The sequence below is a fragment of the Haliotis cracherodii genome, unplaced genomic scaffold, assembly GCF_022045235.1.
Source record: "Haliotis cracherodii isolate W230 unplaced genomic scaffold, xgHalCrac1.p SCAF_7, whole genome shotgun sequence".
NCBI lineage: Eukaryota > Metazoa > Mollusca > Gastropoda > Lepetellida > Haliotidae > Haliotis > Haliotis cracherodii.
In genome coordinates, this window is record NW_027266330.1 from 50649771 (window position 1) to 50664740 (window position 14970).

General features: G+C 41.4%; 1 protein-coding gene across 2 annotated transcripts in view; it reads right to left on the reverse strand.

The window, feature by feature from the left end:
• Positions 1-14970, reverse strand: part of LOC139447669 (retinoblastoma-associated protein-like) — a 100145-nt gene that overhangs the window by 48273 nt on the left and 36902 nt on the right. For both annotated transcript variants that reach the window (XM_071229096.1, XM_071229097.1), the window contains exon 2: positions 263-431. In XM_071229096.1, the coding sequence (XP_071085197.1) occupies positions 263-418 (156 nt within the window). In that variant the 5' untranslated portion in view covers positions 419-431. The remainder of the gene's footprint in view (positions 1-262; positions 432-14970) is intronic.

The following is a 14970-nucleotide window of genomic DNA, read 5'->3' on the forward strand; positions in this document are numbered from 1 at the left end:
TTAACTCAAGCACTTCTCATCTTTTACTCAGGCACTTCTCATCTTTAACTCAGGCACTTCTCATCTTTAACTCAAGCACTTCTCATCTTTTACTCAGGCACTTCTCATCTTTTACTCAGGCACTTCTCATCTTTAACTCAGGCACTTCTCATCTTTAACTCAAGCATGTCTCATCTTTAACTCAAACATGTCTCATCTGTAACTCAAATACATCTCATGTTTAACTGAAGCTAGTCTCAACTGTAAGTTAGGCACATCTCACCTGACCATCCTCAGAACTGCTTCCAGTCATCAGACTTTTCAGCTGGACGAGCGCCTTTTTCTTCACGTCTTCTGATAGCTCGAGCTCCTCACACAACTTGAGAAAGTCAGTATCCATTTTCTGAGCAGAAGGCACCTTGATGTTTTCTTTTGTCATATTTGTGTTCTGACTGTAAACAGAGAGGGGTACAGCATGAGTTCAATGTTTGTTTGTTTGTTTGTTTGTTGTTTAACGCTGCATTCAGCAATATACTAGCTATATGATCATGATGAAGGTGGTCTGTAAATAATCGAGTCTGGACCAGACAATCCAGTGATTGACATTATGAGCAACGATCTAAACAATTCGGATATGATGACATGCATCAACTAAGTTAGCAAGCCTGACCACCCAAGCCTGTTAGTCGCCTCTTATTACAAAAATACTAGCACGGGTTGCTGAAAACCAATTCTAACCCAGATCATCAAGGGTCTGTAGTTTGATAATCACAAGACACTAAATTTCTAATGGTTTCAAAATAAAATCCTTCACCATTTTCTACCAACAAACAGTAGACTTATTAAAATGGACAACATGGACTAATGTATGTTTTGTTTGTTTGTTGTTTAACGAGATACAATGACATGCATCAACCAAGTCAGCGTGCCTGATCACCCGATCCCTTTAGTCGCCTTTTACGGCAAGCATGGGTTCCTGAAGATCTATTCTACCATGGAATCATCACAGGTCTAGCTATTGTTCAGGCTCTACACCTCTTTCAGATTGTAGCCAGAACTTCAAAGTTGGGTTCAAGATAAAATTGAATTTGGACTTTTCCATGTGCTCGCATCTGTGGTCTAGTGGTAGAGCATCTACTCGGATGGCTGAAGATTGGGGGTTTAATCCATGGCCATTGACCAAAAGACGTAAACGGTTCATTCCTCACCAGTCGGTAGCTTGTAGATTACGGAAAGAAACGAGTGCGTCAAACATCATCGGGATCACCCGTAAGTGTCCGTTGACTAAACTCATGTGACACTATGCCTACCCGTAACCTTTATAAGTGTCTTTAGCATAGCTAGGTATATTTGCACTAAATTTAGCAGTGTGGCCGTAGCTCAGTCGGCTAGCTGTTGGACTGACAATCAGAAGGTCACGAGTTCACGTCGGAAAGATTCCACACAAAATGGTTGCTTTTCTTCATGACATATGACCTACGGCAGAGATCGTCGTCACAAGAAGTTGTGGAGCTGTATTCTAAACGTGCTCCATAATCTGGACCTTGATCGACGTAGGACTGCTAAATTTGATTTTTATGAACAAGGAGCAAGATCGAGTGCTCCTTTCAGAGCATTGAAAAGTTTGAGGCTAACTCCATCAAAACAGTTTGACAAATCAATCACAAGAACTTACCAATTCATTCATCCACAATGATCCATGGATGCAGAATCTGGGATGAAATTCTTACAACTTATATGACACAGACAATAATTTCACACACTCAAAATACCCAAACTCTCAGCTGATTGCTGACATAGCATTCATCAACTTGTAGAATTTAAAAAGGTTTTTAACACTGTAACAGTATGATTTCTGATGAAGCAGGCATAAATAGCTACAGATATGTATATAAATCGAGTTGTTTTGTTGTCTGTCCTTTTAATTTTTAAACTTATAAACATAAATATCAGAGAGTGAGCCATTCAAAGAACGCATGTAAGTGTACTAGGCTGTAGGCCGAGTGCAGTGTTGCCTAACTGTTTCTGGTTTCTGGCGTAGCTTAATTTAAATCTTTGTCCGAATAATCAAAACCGACCCGTCCTGAAACTGACAAAATGCCCTACCTTCAGCAACCAGATTCATTCTACACAGGGGTAGAATATTCTCTTCTAAGTTGAATTATTTTTTACAAAGCGATCGGTGAAAATTTGTCAAAACAAACAAGGGAAGTAACTCTATTTACTAGGAAGCGAAAGAGTTCACTCGATCAGCGGGTTATTATTTTGTCGCTTTTAAATTGCAAATCAAAACACAGACGATCAACGTTAAGTTAATTTGTAAAAATACAAGATTGCCACATAAATAAAACAGATCAGGATGAAAGCCCATTTCTGAAGCGCACTCGGCTATTTAGTAATATGATGCAAGCAAAATATTTAGTTCACGGCAGTGGGATACACTTTTCACCAACCCAAATCCAATAAAACGGAGGATAGAGATATAAGATCGCGATCAGCTTACCTGCTGTTGTGAAGACACTGAGACCGTTACATAATCACCCGGTTTAATACCAGTTAATTACAACTTGATAACCGGTTGTAAAAACGACAGGTCGAAAGTGGGCAGGGCACATATCGACAAGTTGTGCCAGTAAATCAACAGTGCTCGACTGGGATAAAACCTACCCCGAATCCTATGGACTAGCGTCTCTCTCTTCTAATTCAGTCGCCATATCGATGACTCGTCCTACAATCAATCATACGAGGTTCGATTTCGTGCATCTGATCATTGATTAGTCCGAAATGTTTACCGTGAATCGGCGCATCACAAACTTCATCCATGAAAGATTACCCGCGAAATTGTAGGTTACTACAGAAATAGGACATTTTGATTGGCTACAGCTGACCCACGCGTGCGGGGTCTCCTGAGGTCAAAGTTGATTTCGCGCTATAATCGAGATTCTGGAAGCTGATTGGTTCATTTTTGTTACTGTGTTTACTAGGTTGAACAGAAACAGGTCGATACATGCACATAGCCTGCGACGTGGGTTTGTAACTGTGAAGCCGTTGTTTTGTTTCTGCATGTTGTCTGATCAAACGTTTCATATTTTATTGTCTTTAGGTAACATCATTGTGAGCCTGAACAATTTGTGCAAACAAGCTCGTCATAGTTAGGTTTCGTTGGCCTTTCAATTTCAAGCTGCTAACCTATCGATTAGAGTCACAATTATTATGAATTATAAATATATGATCCACAATGTAAAGTGAACTTTTATACTTCAATCGTTTCCTTCTGGTAACTGGATATTTAGTCCTGCTTTTTCTGATTCAATCGTTCATTCATTCTTTCTGATTGCATTGTTTTTTTAGTTTGTTCACCCCTTTTTCTCTCGCCTTTTGACTATTTACTGTTTATTTTCTGATGTATTACATCAATAATTTATTTATTAATATCACTTATTCGATTTCGATTTTACATGTTTATTAAATCGATGTACTTTTTCAATATCAATAAATCGAATTCTTGAATATTGTCCTAGCTGGACAATATTCAAGAATTCGATTTATTGATATTAAACAAGAAATAAACAACCACTCAAATCAATAATCGGTCCAATACCCACTTGGTTGTCAAGGAATTCAAGGTGAGGTCACGCTGAGAAGATGTCGTATTGACCACAGTCGGATTATGCATGGACATCTGCCGAAACCCCACGAAGATGAACCTCCTTAAATGCATCTCTTGTGATGAAAGTTTCAATGTCAAGCATATTTTGTTTGTTTGCGTGGACTTTGAGGTCAGTCGCAAGGGATTCGTATTATAAAGCAGCCAAAATACTTTTACTTAACATTTTATGGGAATAATCAGATATGACAGGGAGTACTCTACTCAGCGCCAATAAACGGTTCTCTTTGCTGTTAGATTGGATTAACGTTCGATTAAATACATCTTGGGTAACCCTCACGGAAGCAATTTTATCTCCCTTAAATTCAACTGGCAGCAGGTTGCATTAATTTGGAGACGCTTCAGTTTTAATTAAGATTGACAGTATTTCATTCTATTTAAATATACGCTTGACAGATATAAAATATCCTTATCAAACGTGAAGTGGTATAATTTGCTCTCTTCGCTTTCTACACTCTTCATAAACATCCTGACATCATCTCCAGGCGGGTTATTCTTCATCGTAAAAATCGTCCTTACACAAAATCCAAGGGGTATTATGGGTCTAATCCCTAAATATATTATATCTTCTCATAAACTTTCTTAAAATATTTTCCGCAGTTGGGATTCGAACCCTCGTACGAGGCATCACATTTCGCTATTGATTCTCTAGTCGTTATCCCTCTGGCCACGGGGCTTATTACTATTCTTTGAAGTCTTACTTTGGAGTGTTAACCATTACTCCCAGTTATATGTAAACTTTTTTTAAAATTAGCAAAATAAATGAATATGTGAAATAGCATCTGAAAGATTCAAGCAAATGCACGTTACAGCCCATGACACACCAGGTAATTTTTTTCGGTCAACTTCTTGCCCCGTGTGTCACACTCCACGACTTTAGGTCGGCGAGGAAGAGAACTGGTTCTGTACCCCGTAGCAGCTGTTTTAAGTGTGAGTGAGTGAGTGAGTGGGTGGGTGGGTGGGTGGGTTTTTGGTGAGTGAGTGAGTGAGTGAGTTTGGTTTAAAGCCGCTTAATGTCAGCTTAATGTGGGAGGAAAGCCCGAAATGATGCAGGTCTCAGACGGTTACCACTTCGGTGAAACCCACGAGCACGGTGCTTACAAACCTAGAAACATAATCGGGGCGAACCGTGATTCGAACCTACAATCATAGGTTTCTGGCGTGCCCAAGGGACGCAACTCTGCACAGCGAATCGCTGCGCCTTAGACGACTGGGCCACCTTTTGAGTGTGAACTTGAAAAGCTAATTACAACACATATTGCAATATTTGACTGACAAAAACGCTGTGGTGGGGGTAATTAAACGAGTAGCAAATAACTTATTTTAGCAAGTCTACGTCTTCAATCGATGCAGACAAAAACGCATCGTGTGTCGTATCGTCACATGAAAACTCACGATGCACCGGTCCACCGATCGTTTCACCTCTAGGCCGATATCCGTGCACCCAGAAGGTTGGTTTGTTTTTTAACATTTAAAATTTTGCTGTTTTATTGACACGAAAAAGGCGTTCGATGATGCAAACAGATATTGTTTATGGTTTAAAATATTAAAAAATGGCATAAACGGGAAAAAATGTTTGAAGCTGTTAAAAGTTTATAAAGCAATGTGACGTCCGCTCGTGCGTTGTGAGAGTAAATGGTTTGTTTTCACCCTTATTTAAGGCCCCACGGGGACAAAGGCAAGGATGTCTTGTCTCTCCATTATTGTTCTCTATAAACATTAACGACCTGGCGTCCAATATATAGCGTGAATTGTGGTATTGACTTAAATGATTTAAATATTGGTATTATGTTATATGCTGATGATATTTTATTATTGGCGCCCACGGAGGACAAACTGCAAAATATGTTAAACGCGGTCAATGAATGGTGTCAAAAGTGGAGACTTACAGTTAATCCTACAAAAACTCAGATTGTTCATTTTAGGCCTACCAATACAATTTGCTCCACAACCAACTTTTCAATTGGAGAAACTCTTTTGAAGTATAGTAAGAATTATAAATATCTTGGTTTGTGGCTCAACGAACACATGGACTTTAAGTTCACAATTAATGAACTGGCTAAATCGGCAAGCCGAGCTTTTGGTGTTTTATGTACAAAATATTTTGATGCTGGTGGTTTTACTTATGCAATTTACACTAAATTGTATGAATCCTTGGTTCAGCCTATTATGCAATATGGTGCTTCCATCTGGGGGTTGTATGAACATAGACAGTTAAACACTCTGCAAAACAAAGCATGTACATTTTTTCGTGGCCTTAGACGTAATGCGTCAAATGTCGCCGCCAGGGGAGACATGGGTTGGAAATCATGTGTCACTAAGCAAATAGAAGTATTTCGTTTATTCTTCCGCCTTAACAGTATGGAAATTACAAGATTGCCCCGTGTCATTCATGCTTGGTCAAGTAAAAGAGGGCGCTCATGGGAAAAGGAAGTTTACAAGCTAGCTAGAAACTTAAACGACTTGATCGATGTCCATTCGATGACACGTGGCCAGTTCACTCTCATTAAGCAAAAACTATTTCAAGTGGATGAAACTGCTTGGTTTTCAGAGCTGTGGAATGATGCTAATAACCCTAATGGTAGTAAGCTGAGGACCTATAGATTGCTCAAGAAGGATCTAGCGCCCGAGCCCTATGTCTTAACTAATTATATCCATAGAAACACCAAAAAATATTTGGCACTTTTACGCAGTGGCAGCCTCCCCATTAACATTGAAAAAATGAGGTACAGTCGTCCCCCTGTCCCCCTTCAGGATAGAACTTGCCCTTTTTGTTTTAACTCAGTAGAGACTGAGGTCCACTTTTTAATTGATTGTATGTAATGAACGCTATGTGTGAATGTATGCCAGATTTCTTAAACTTATCTTCAACCGAGAAATGTATTACATCACTCAGATGTGAACACGGGTGTTACACTCTTTGTAAGCTGATCGATCAAATGTTCCAAAGACGCTTGTCACTCATTTAATTCTATGTGCGATTTTCTACATGTATGTTATTATGCTTGCGAATAGTAGTATTTCTGCTTGTGATTAATATTACACTTGTAATGTTTGTGTTGAGTGTCGGTGAGGATAAATGCACTTCTGTGGGGTGTGTGTGTGTGTGTGAGGGGTACTGACCAGGAGAATTCGTTTAACAAAACTGAATCCGTCAGAAACTGATCTAGAGAGATGAATATGTGCCAGAAGCAGGGTGTAAGTACGTGTCGGAGTCATCATTAAAGATGCATAGATCATTTTCGGGTACAAAATCCTTGATCACTTTTCCTTTCTGATTAATGACTGCACTTCCCCATAAAGGATTATGCCCATTTATATCACCCATGATGTCACAGGGCTTATGGAGTTGTTCGTATAGTTTTTGTAGATCACTTTGCTGAAGATTTGAAGAAGGAGGAATGTATAAAGAGCAAAGTGTGAAGGCAATATGCAGTGTAAGTCTAACTGCAACTGCTTGCCGATTTGTGTCAAGCGGAACAGGACTGTGAACAACGCCCCGCCGCACCAAAATCATCTTCCCGAGGCAAGTGAGTTAACTGACTTTTATAGTGTATGCCTCGGGAAGATGCACCAAAATAGAAGCACCTCCAGTAGCTTTATCTCCTGGAGGAGAGAAGGAATGATAGGAACTATACTGACTTAATTCAAATTTATCTGTATTTATGCGGTACGTCTCTTGTAAACAAATTGCTGATGGACAAATATCCGTTGTGAATAACTGCAGTTAATTCAAATTGTGCCTAACTCCTCTGCAATTCCATTGAATTAGATTCGAATGATTCATGGTGGTTCTATTGGCGATCGCTCACGTGAATGTGAAGATGAGTCACCACTATTGCTGTGGTGTGAAGATGGGATAACATCCATCTCAAGAGGTTCGAAGAAGTTATGAACATCTACAGATGTTTCAGTGAGAGTAGGGATCTTTGTTGTATTTTTTTTACTTTTTTTTTTTTTTTTCAATTCCGTTGATGGTTTGTTTGTAGCTGACATTACAGAAGCTGGTATTTCAAGAGTTGGTGTAGATGGGGCCACAGCCTGAGTCACAATTTGAGATGCTGAAGATAAACTGACGTACAAAAGAAACTTTACCAACTGAAAATATAAATTTCAGACAAAGTATAATTTTTTTTTCGATGAAGTCTATCTAAAACACATAACCTAAATACAACAATAGTGTATGCAGAAAATGTTAATCGTCTGTTACATGTTTGCGAGATAACACGCGAAAAAATGAAAAACACTTGCACCACGGACAACTGCAAATGCACGTGCGGGTAAGGGTATAAAACGATTGCAACGGCAAGTCAGACATCAACAGTGATAAAAAAAACACAAAAGAAATGCCACGACAGTAGACTCACAGTCGAACAACGTGAACGAGCCTTGGGTATGGTACAGATGGGAGCCACCCACGCCCATATTGCACGAATCTTCGGTTGCTCCCGTGTTGCCGTTACCAACTTGATGCAACGTTACAGACAGACAGGGCGGACCACTGACAGGCCAAGAACAGGCAGACCCAGGGTGACCACGCCCCATGATGACCGGTACTTGCGTACCTTGCACCTCCGAAATCGCTTCCTGACAGTGACGTCATCGGCGACAAATGCCTTAGGTCACAGGGTTAGTCGACAGACAGTGGCCAGGAGACTCAGGGCTCATGGAATCAGGACTTTTAGACCGCACAGAGGACAGCTATTGACAGCGCAACATAGTCGTCTGTGATAGACATGGCCCCGGACTATACGACGTTGGCGACGACGTGACTGGCAGAGGGTTGTCTTCACTGACGAAAGTCGATTCTGTGTGTTTAGGGCTGATGGAAGACAACGTGTTTACCGCCGAAGGGGTGAACGAACGGCGGCGTGTTGCGTGCAGGAGGTCGTACCATATGGTGGAGGGAGTGTCTCGGTGTGGGGATCGATCTGTGGGCAGGAGAGGACACCGCTGGTCATCGTTGACGGAAACTTGACAACTCAACGTTACATGGATAACATTCTTCGTCCAGTTGTCCTACCATTTCTCCAACAGCAGCCACGTGGTGTCATTTATCAGCATGACAACGCTAGCGCACATACAGCCAGAATTGTCACTAACTTCCTCGCAGACAACAACGTCAACGTCCTGCCATGGCCTGCGCGCTCACCCGACATGTCCCCTATAGAACACCTCTGGGACTTGATGGATCGTCGTGTTCGACAACGACCACACCCTCCAACCAACCGGCAAGAACTGATCTTGGCCCTCCAAGAAGAATGGCGTCAAATCCCACGTGACCTCATCAGACGACTGACTTTTTCTGTGTGTCGAAGAGTTTTTGCGTGTATTGAGGCATTTGGTGGTCACACACGCTACTAATGACTTGTTACTGAACGTGAGCGATTGTTTATGCACTCTGCCTATTGTCAATGATTCTGAAAGCTCTAGTTTTGTACCACACCCAACTTTTTTTTTGGGGGGGGGGTGCTCTGACGTCATTCTCGGTCGCAGTATGATTGTCATTTTCAGTGTTGATTATGTTGATATATTGATCTTCTCAATACACTTTACTTCATGCATGTATGTTTTGTTGTTTTTGAGCAAGAGTGATTTCAAACTCTGGTAAAGTTTCTTTTGGACGTCAGTTTATATCACATGGATTGACGGAATGATTTGTCTGACTCTCGGATGTTGTAGTCATAGGCACCATATGTTCAGAGTATGTCCAAGTCAAGTCCGTCTGACATTCTATGGATCTACTGGTTGAAGGGGGAGAGACCGTAGCAGCAGCAGCAGCAGCATCATAGGAGTGTTTTGATGAAGGTGTCCGGCTATCAAAGAGTTTTTTAGCATCAAGGTAAGAAATGCTGTTTTGACATTTGATAGTCAAAATATCTTTTTCACGTTTTGAAAAAGGACAGGATTTGGATGACACTACGTGTTGGCCCATACAGTTAATACATTTGAGGTCTGCTGTACAATCCAAACCGTCATGATTGCTACCACAACGGTGACAAACAGTAGGACGATTGCATGATTTGGAGCCGTGTCTAAATTTTTGACATTTGTAACACCGGAGTGGATTGGGGACATACACCTCCACTCCGATGTTAAAATAGCCTGCCTTTATAGACTGGGGAATGGTTGAAAGAGAAAAAGTGAACAAATATGTATTTGTTGGAACAATTTTCTCTCCATCTTTTCCAGTGAAACGTTTCACTGACGTGACATTTTGTCCTTTTAGTTCTTCAAGAATGTCTTCTACAGACATTTCTGCCAGACAACGTGCTCTGTCGCGGATGATCCCCCGACTCGAATTTAAAGTTCGGTGTTCGGAGACACCTTGAGTGTTTGCAAAGATGGTACATTTTAAAAGATTAAAAGCCTGCTGTCTCCGTGCACACTCTACCAAAAGAGAGCCGCTCCGGAGCCGTGAAACATTCTTCACCTCACCACAAATACCTTCAATGGCTTTACATATGGCAAAGGGATTTATTTTTAATGGTTGTTCATTGCGTGCTTCCACTACAAGAAACCGAGCCAAAGAATTCTAATTTGGTGAAATAGAAACATCTTCATCAGATGAGATAATCTCAGCCTCCGGACGTCGTTTCTTGTCATTTTCGAACCAGATTGATTGTGAGCCATGATGAAATCAATTTATTCTGCACCCCTGCTCCCCACCCTCATGGAGTGCCATAAAGAGCGATGTTTTCCTGCACCCGTTCTGCAACATGCAAACATCAGGGATACAGAGGTGTTATACTCCAGTAAAAACAACATGAATAGCAGTATTTGTCTATGAAATTAAACGCCAGGCTGGTTCTGCCCATGACAAGATATTGAAGACATACAGAACTCAGAGGTCGAAAGTACCAGATCGGCCCATGAGCCACCGCCTTCTGGCATGGGACTCTAGGGAAGTTGATAACAAAGAATTTATATGTATAACATTCATACCAAACATTCACATCAATCAAAAAGTTATAATATGAACGTGTTGCATACACAGGGCATGGCGTGACCAGCCGATTGATAGAATCAGGCCTATTCTACCACCCGTCTAGGCGAAGTAAGGGTCAAAGTGATGTGTTGGGCGAAAGGAACACCGGTTCCTGGCTCCAGTGCCCTCAACCACCAGACTCCCCTCCTCCGCCGACACAGGGGCGCAACCCACGGCAAACAGGTTGCCCAAATCGGTCGCCTTTTACGACCAGCAATGGGGTGCTGTGGAAACATTCTGCCCGGTAGTAAAGTGCAAATAACAGTATCACCCATTTCCCCCGCCCGCAATGTAAATGGTGCAACAAAATAGTTTATACTGTCTGTAATTATTGTCACTAGTTGCGTTCGATTACAAAACCCTGAAGTACCCAGGCGAACCTTTGTTGACCAAAGTATAACCCAAATTAATCTTGTTTGAACAATGTTTGCACATATTAACTGACTGACGTCATACTTCGATTTACCTAAGTTGCCCATACCTTTTAAACCCTTGGAGTGCAGTATACTGGTTTAGCAGCCCCCAAGTGTCGTCAGCGTTAATGCAAATTAGTTTCATTTGTTGATTCAATCATGAACAAACGCATTTTTAATGAATAATATTAACTAGGTATTGTTTGTATGTAATGCCACACTCGCACACTCAGAGTAAAGGCATGCACGAACGGTTTAACCGGACACTTCTCAACATGCTTGGAACACTTGACTCAGAGGGCAAGAAGGATTGGAAGAGCCACGTTGGACCTTTGCTACATGCATACAACAGCGCAAGGCATGAGGCTACAAATTATTCACCATTCTATCTGGTGTTTGGGAGAGCTCCAAGATTACCAGTAGACTTGTCATTTGGTTTCGGCATTGAGCCAGAGAAGTCGAGATCCATGTCGAAATACATCAGGATCCTCAAGGACAATCTACAGCAGGCTCATGAACTGGCGTCAGTCAATGCTAAGAAGTCTCAGACAAGACTACAAGTCAAACTATGGCTACCGAGCAAGAGCAACGCAACTAGAAATTGCAGACAGGGCATTGGTGAAAAAGGTGGCATCCGATGGGAAAAATATACTAGAGGATGATGTGTATATTGTAGTTAAACAGCCAACCCCCAGCATTCCAGTTTATGTTGTACAGAAAGATCGTGGAGATGGAAAAACCAGTACACTCCATAGGAATCTGCTTTTCCCCATCAGTTCCTTACCATTGGAGACACCGATTCCTAAGCCAGGACATTCAAACAGGACCATGCTAGGACAATCCCCAAAGGAAGACAGGAGTCCCTTGTCTGACGAAGATCAGGACCAAGAAGAAGAAACAGATGACATCACCACTGTTGTTTCTAGTGACCCGACAGACCCGTCAGTGTCAACTGATAATCCAGATGGCAGGCCGACTGAGGGAGAAGCACAAGACAGTGCTGTTCTGGATGAGGCCGTGACAGGAAGTGTGAGTGAGTGAGTGAGTCGGGTTTAACGCCGCTTTTAACAGTATTCCAGTTATATCGCGGCCTGTCAGCTTAATGTGGGAGGAAAGCCCGAAGTGATGCAGGTTTCAGACGTTTACCACTTCGGTGAAACCCACGAGCACGGGTATGGTGCTGACAAACCTAGAAACATAATCGGGGCGAACCGGGATTCGACCCCACAATCATAGGTTTTCTGGCGTGCCCAAGGGACGCAACTCTGCACAGCGAATCGTGGCGCCTTAGACGACTGGGCCACCCGTGCCCCCCCGACAGGAGAAGACCAGCACCAAAGAGATCTACCAGAGAGAGAGAGAGAGAACAAGACCAGCGTGGCAGATAAGAGGAGATTATGTAATGTCTGCATTATCTGCATCATCATCATCACCATCACCATCACCATCACCATAATCAGACTGGCTTGGTCGAGTACCTTAGCTCCCTAATGGCTAAGTTTGTGTTTGCAGGCAGATAAGATTGGTTGGTTTGTTGTTTTACGCCGCACGGGGAGGGTAAGTGTTTGACAGTCACAGATTTTGTTAGACTGTGTCAACTAACCAGTAAATTATTTTGTGTCAGTATTAGAATATAGCGTATATAGTACATAGTTTAGTTAGTATTAATATTAATATGAGCATTAGTTATTAGCATCAGTATTAGTATACCCAACCACAAAAGTTCCTGTGACACCAATATTTTAGTGTGTTTTTCAAACAAGTAGAGTTTGGTTTTCAATATTGTAGTACATGTATGGAATCAAGTCACAAAAACGCAACTGCTTCAGAAAAGCAAGCATTCCATGCAAAAGTTGTCTTTTAAGCAAGCCCCATGCATTTCACTACCCAAGAATGGGTATAAAAACATGTGCGTTAACGGGATTCGATATGCAGTGTTTAGCATCGTGCTGAAAACAACCACTCAGAAAAAACAACACAATTACGCAATTATTCAACATCACGAAATGCCACGCCTGTCCGAAAATGAGCATCTGCGAGCCATTGGTATGCTTGACGCAGGATCGAGTCAACGTGATGTTGCAAGACAATTTAACGTCCACAGAAACACCATTTGGAGTTTATGGCAATGTTTGAAACAGACTAACGCATCCTCGGAGTGGCAGGCCACGCGTAACCAATAATCGACAAGGCAACTGGATTCGAACAACACACCTACGAAATCGATTCCAGCCACCAACAGTGACTGCAAGAAGCATCCCTGGCCTTCGACGAATATCTTCACAAACCGTACGTCGCCGCCTCAGATGTGCAGGGATTGTCGCCAGAAGACCCGCCAGACGTCCCATTTTGACAGGAAACCACCGTCAAGCACGTCTACAGTGGTGCAGACAGCGTCTACGCTGGACGGGCCATGCAGTGGGGACAGGTTCTGTTCAAGTTGTGTCAGCCAGGGCAAATGTTCTGGTTGAGTGGTTGACCCTATTGTTCTCCTTAGGGTCAGCTTTGCATGCTTTTTAACCCTCACGTGCACCTCAGTCACTACACAGACAAGTCACCGACAGACGATAGCAAGTGGGCACATTTTACAGATTTTTTACTGTCAAGGTATGTTTCCAATTAAATACGTAAACATATGTAAATCTATATTTTCATAAATAAGATTATAAAAATAGGTGTACGTTAAATAAGGTATTTGTAATGATGTGTGTGAGATTTAGTCAATGTCAGATTCTCCTGGACAGAGTGTTGTTTGACTATGTTTATGAGGCAGTAGTATAGGTAATAGGGGTTCTGGACCACTTCCACTGGAGCTGGATTTATATACCTATACTGCTACTACAGGGGGAATTTTTTATGCCAAAATGACTATGCGATTCAACGATAGTCATGAGATTAAACTAAATTGACTCCAGCTCACCAATACCTGGGTCCAATCATTGCTTTAGGTGAGTCTAAATGGTAATAAAAATATTCTTTATTATTTTTATCTATAAAGTGATATTCAACATTTTTATTAAGTTCTTCGTTCATTTTACTAGGAGACCAGACTATATAACTACACTCTTTTTGTAAATTGATAAGAAACAATTGATTACCGTATTTGGTTGGTTTGACATCACTGATATAATAAAACCCTTGTGGTAATTCTCTCCATTTAATAGTTTTTTCCATTATTATATATTTATGTAAGCATTTGTCTAAATGTAATCACACGATAGTAAGCAATTTATTTTTAATCTCCAACCAGTTCTTTGGTTTTGGCACGGAATAATTGACGCGCTTGTTGCTTCCCTTGTTCTATGAACTTTTTTTTATCGTCTTCGCTAATACCATTGGTCTTACGAGAATTTGATCGAATCTCCTGCTTCATTTTATTGTATTTTGAGAGTTCCGACATCACTAAACGAAACTCCTCCTCGGATATCTTACAATCGGCCATTGCTGTCGAAATATGATCCTCAATGCTGTTCAACTTTGCTTCGGCGAGTATCCGAATACTATCGTGTTTTAATGCTTTCTTTTGTAACCTACGAGAAATGAATTTTATCGCTATTCCTGCCAGTCCCGAGACTCCGGCCGCTATTTCCATGCCGAGCACGATAGGCGCGGCGATTATAGTTGATAGTAAACCGACACCGGCTACACCGAGTCCCATGCCAGCTACTACAAGAGCGGTGTCAACTCCGTCCAGAGCATTCACGGCTCTGCGATACTTTTTATACAATCCAAGTCTCAACTCCCTATCCTTTTCTATTCGATGTTTTATGTCGCTTATTTGATGTAATCGAAATCCATCAACAGTTTCCATCATTTCATCGAGCGCTGGATATAAACTCATAGTGTATATTACGAATATATAATAGTCTTTAATTGGTCTTGCTTAAATGTTTTGAGAGTATACATCAACCTTATCAAATGTA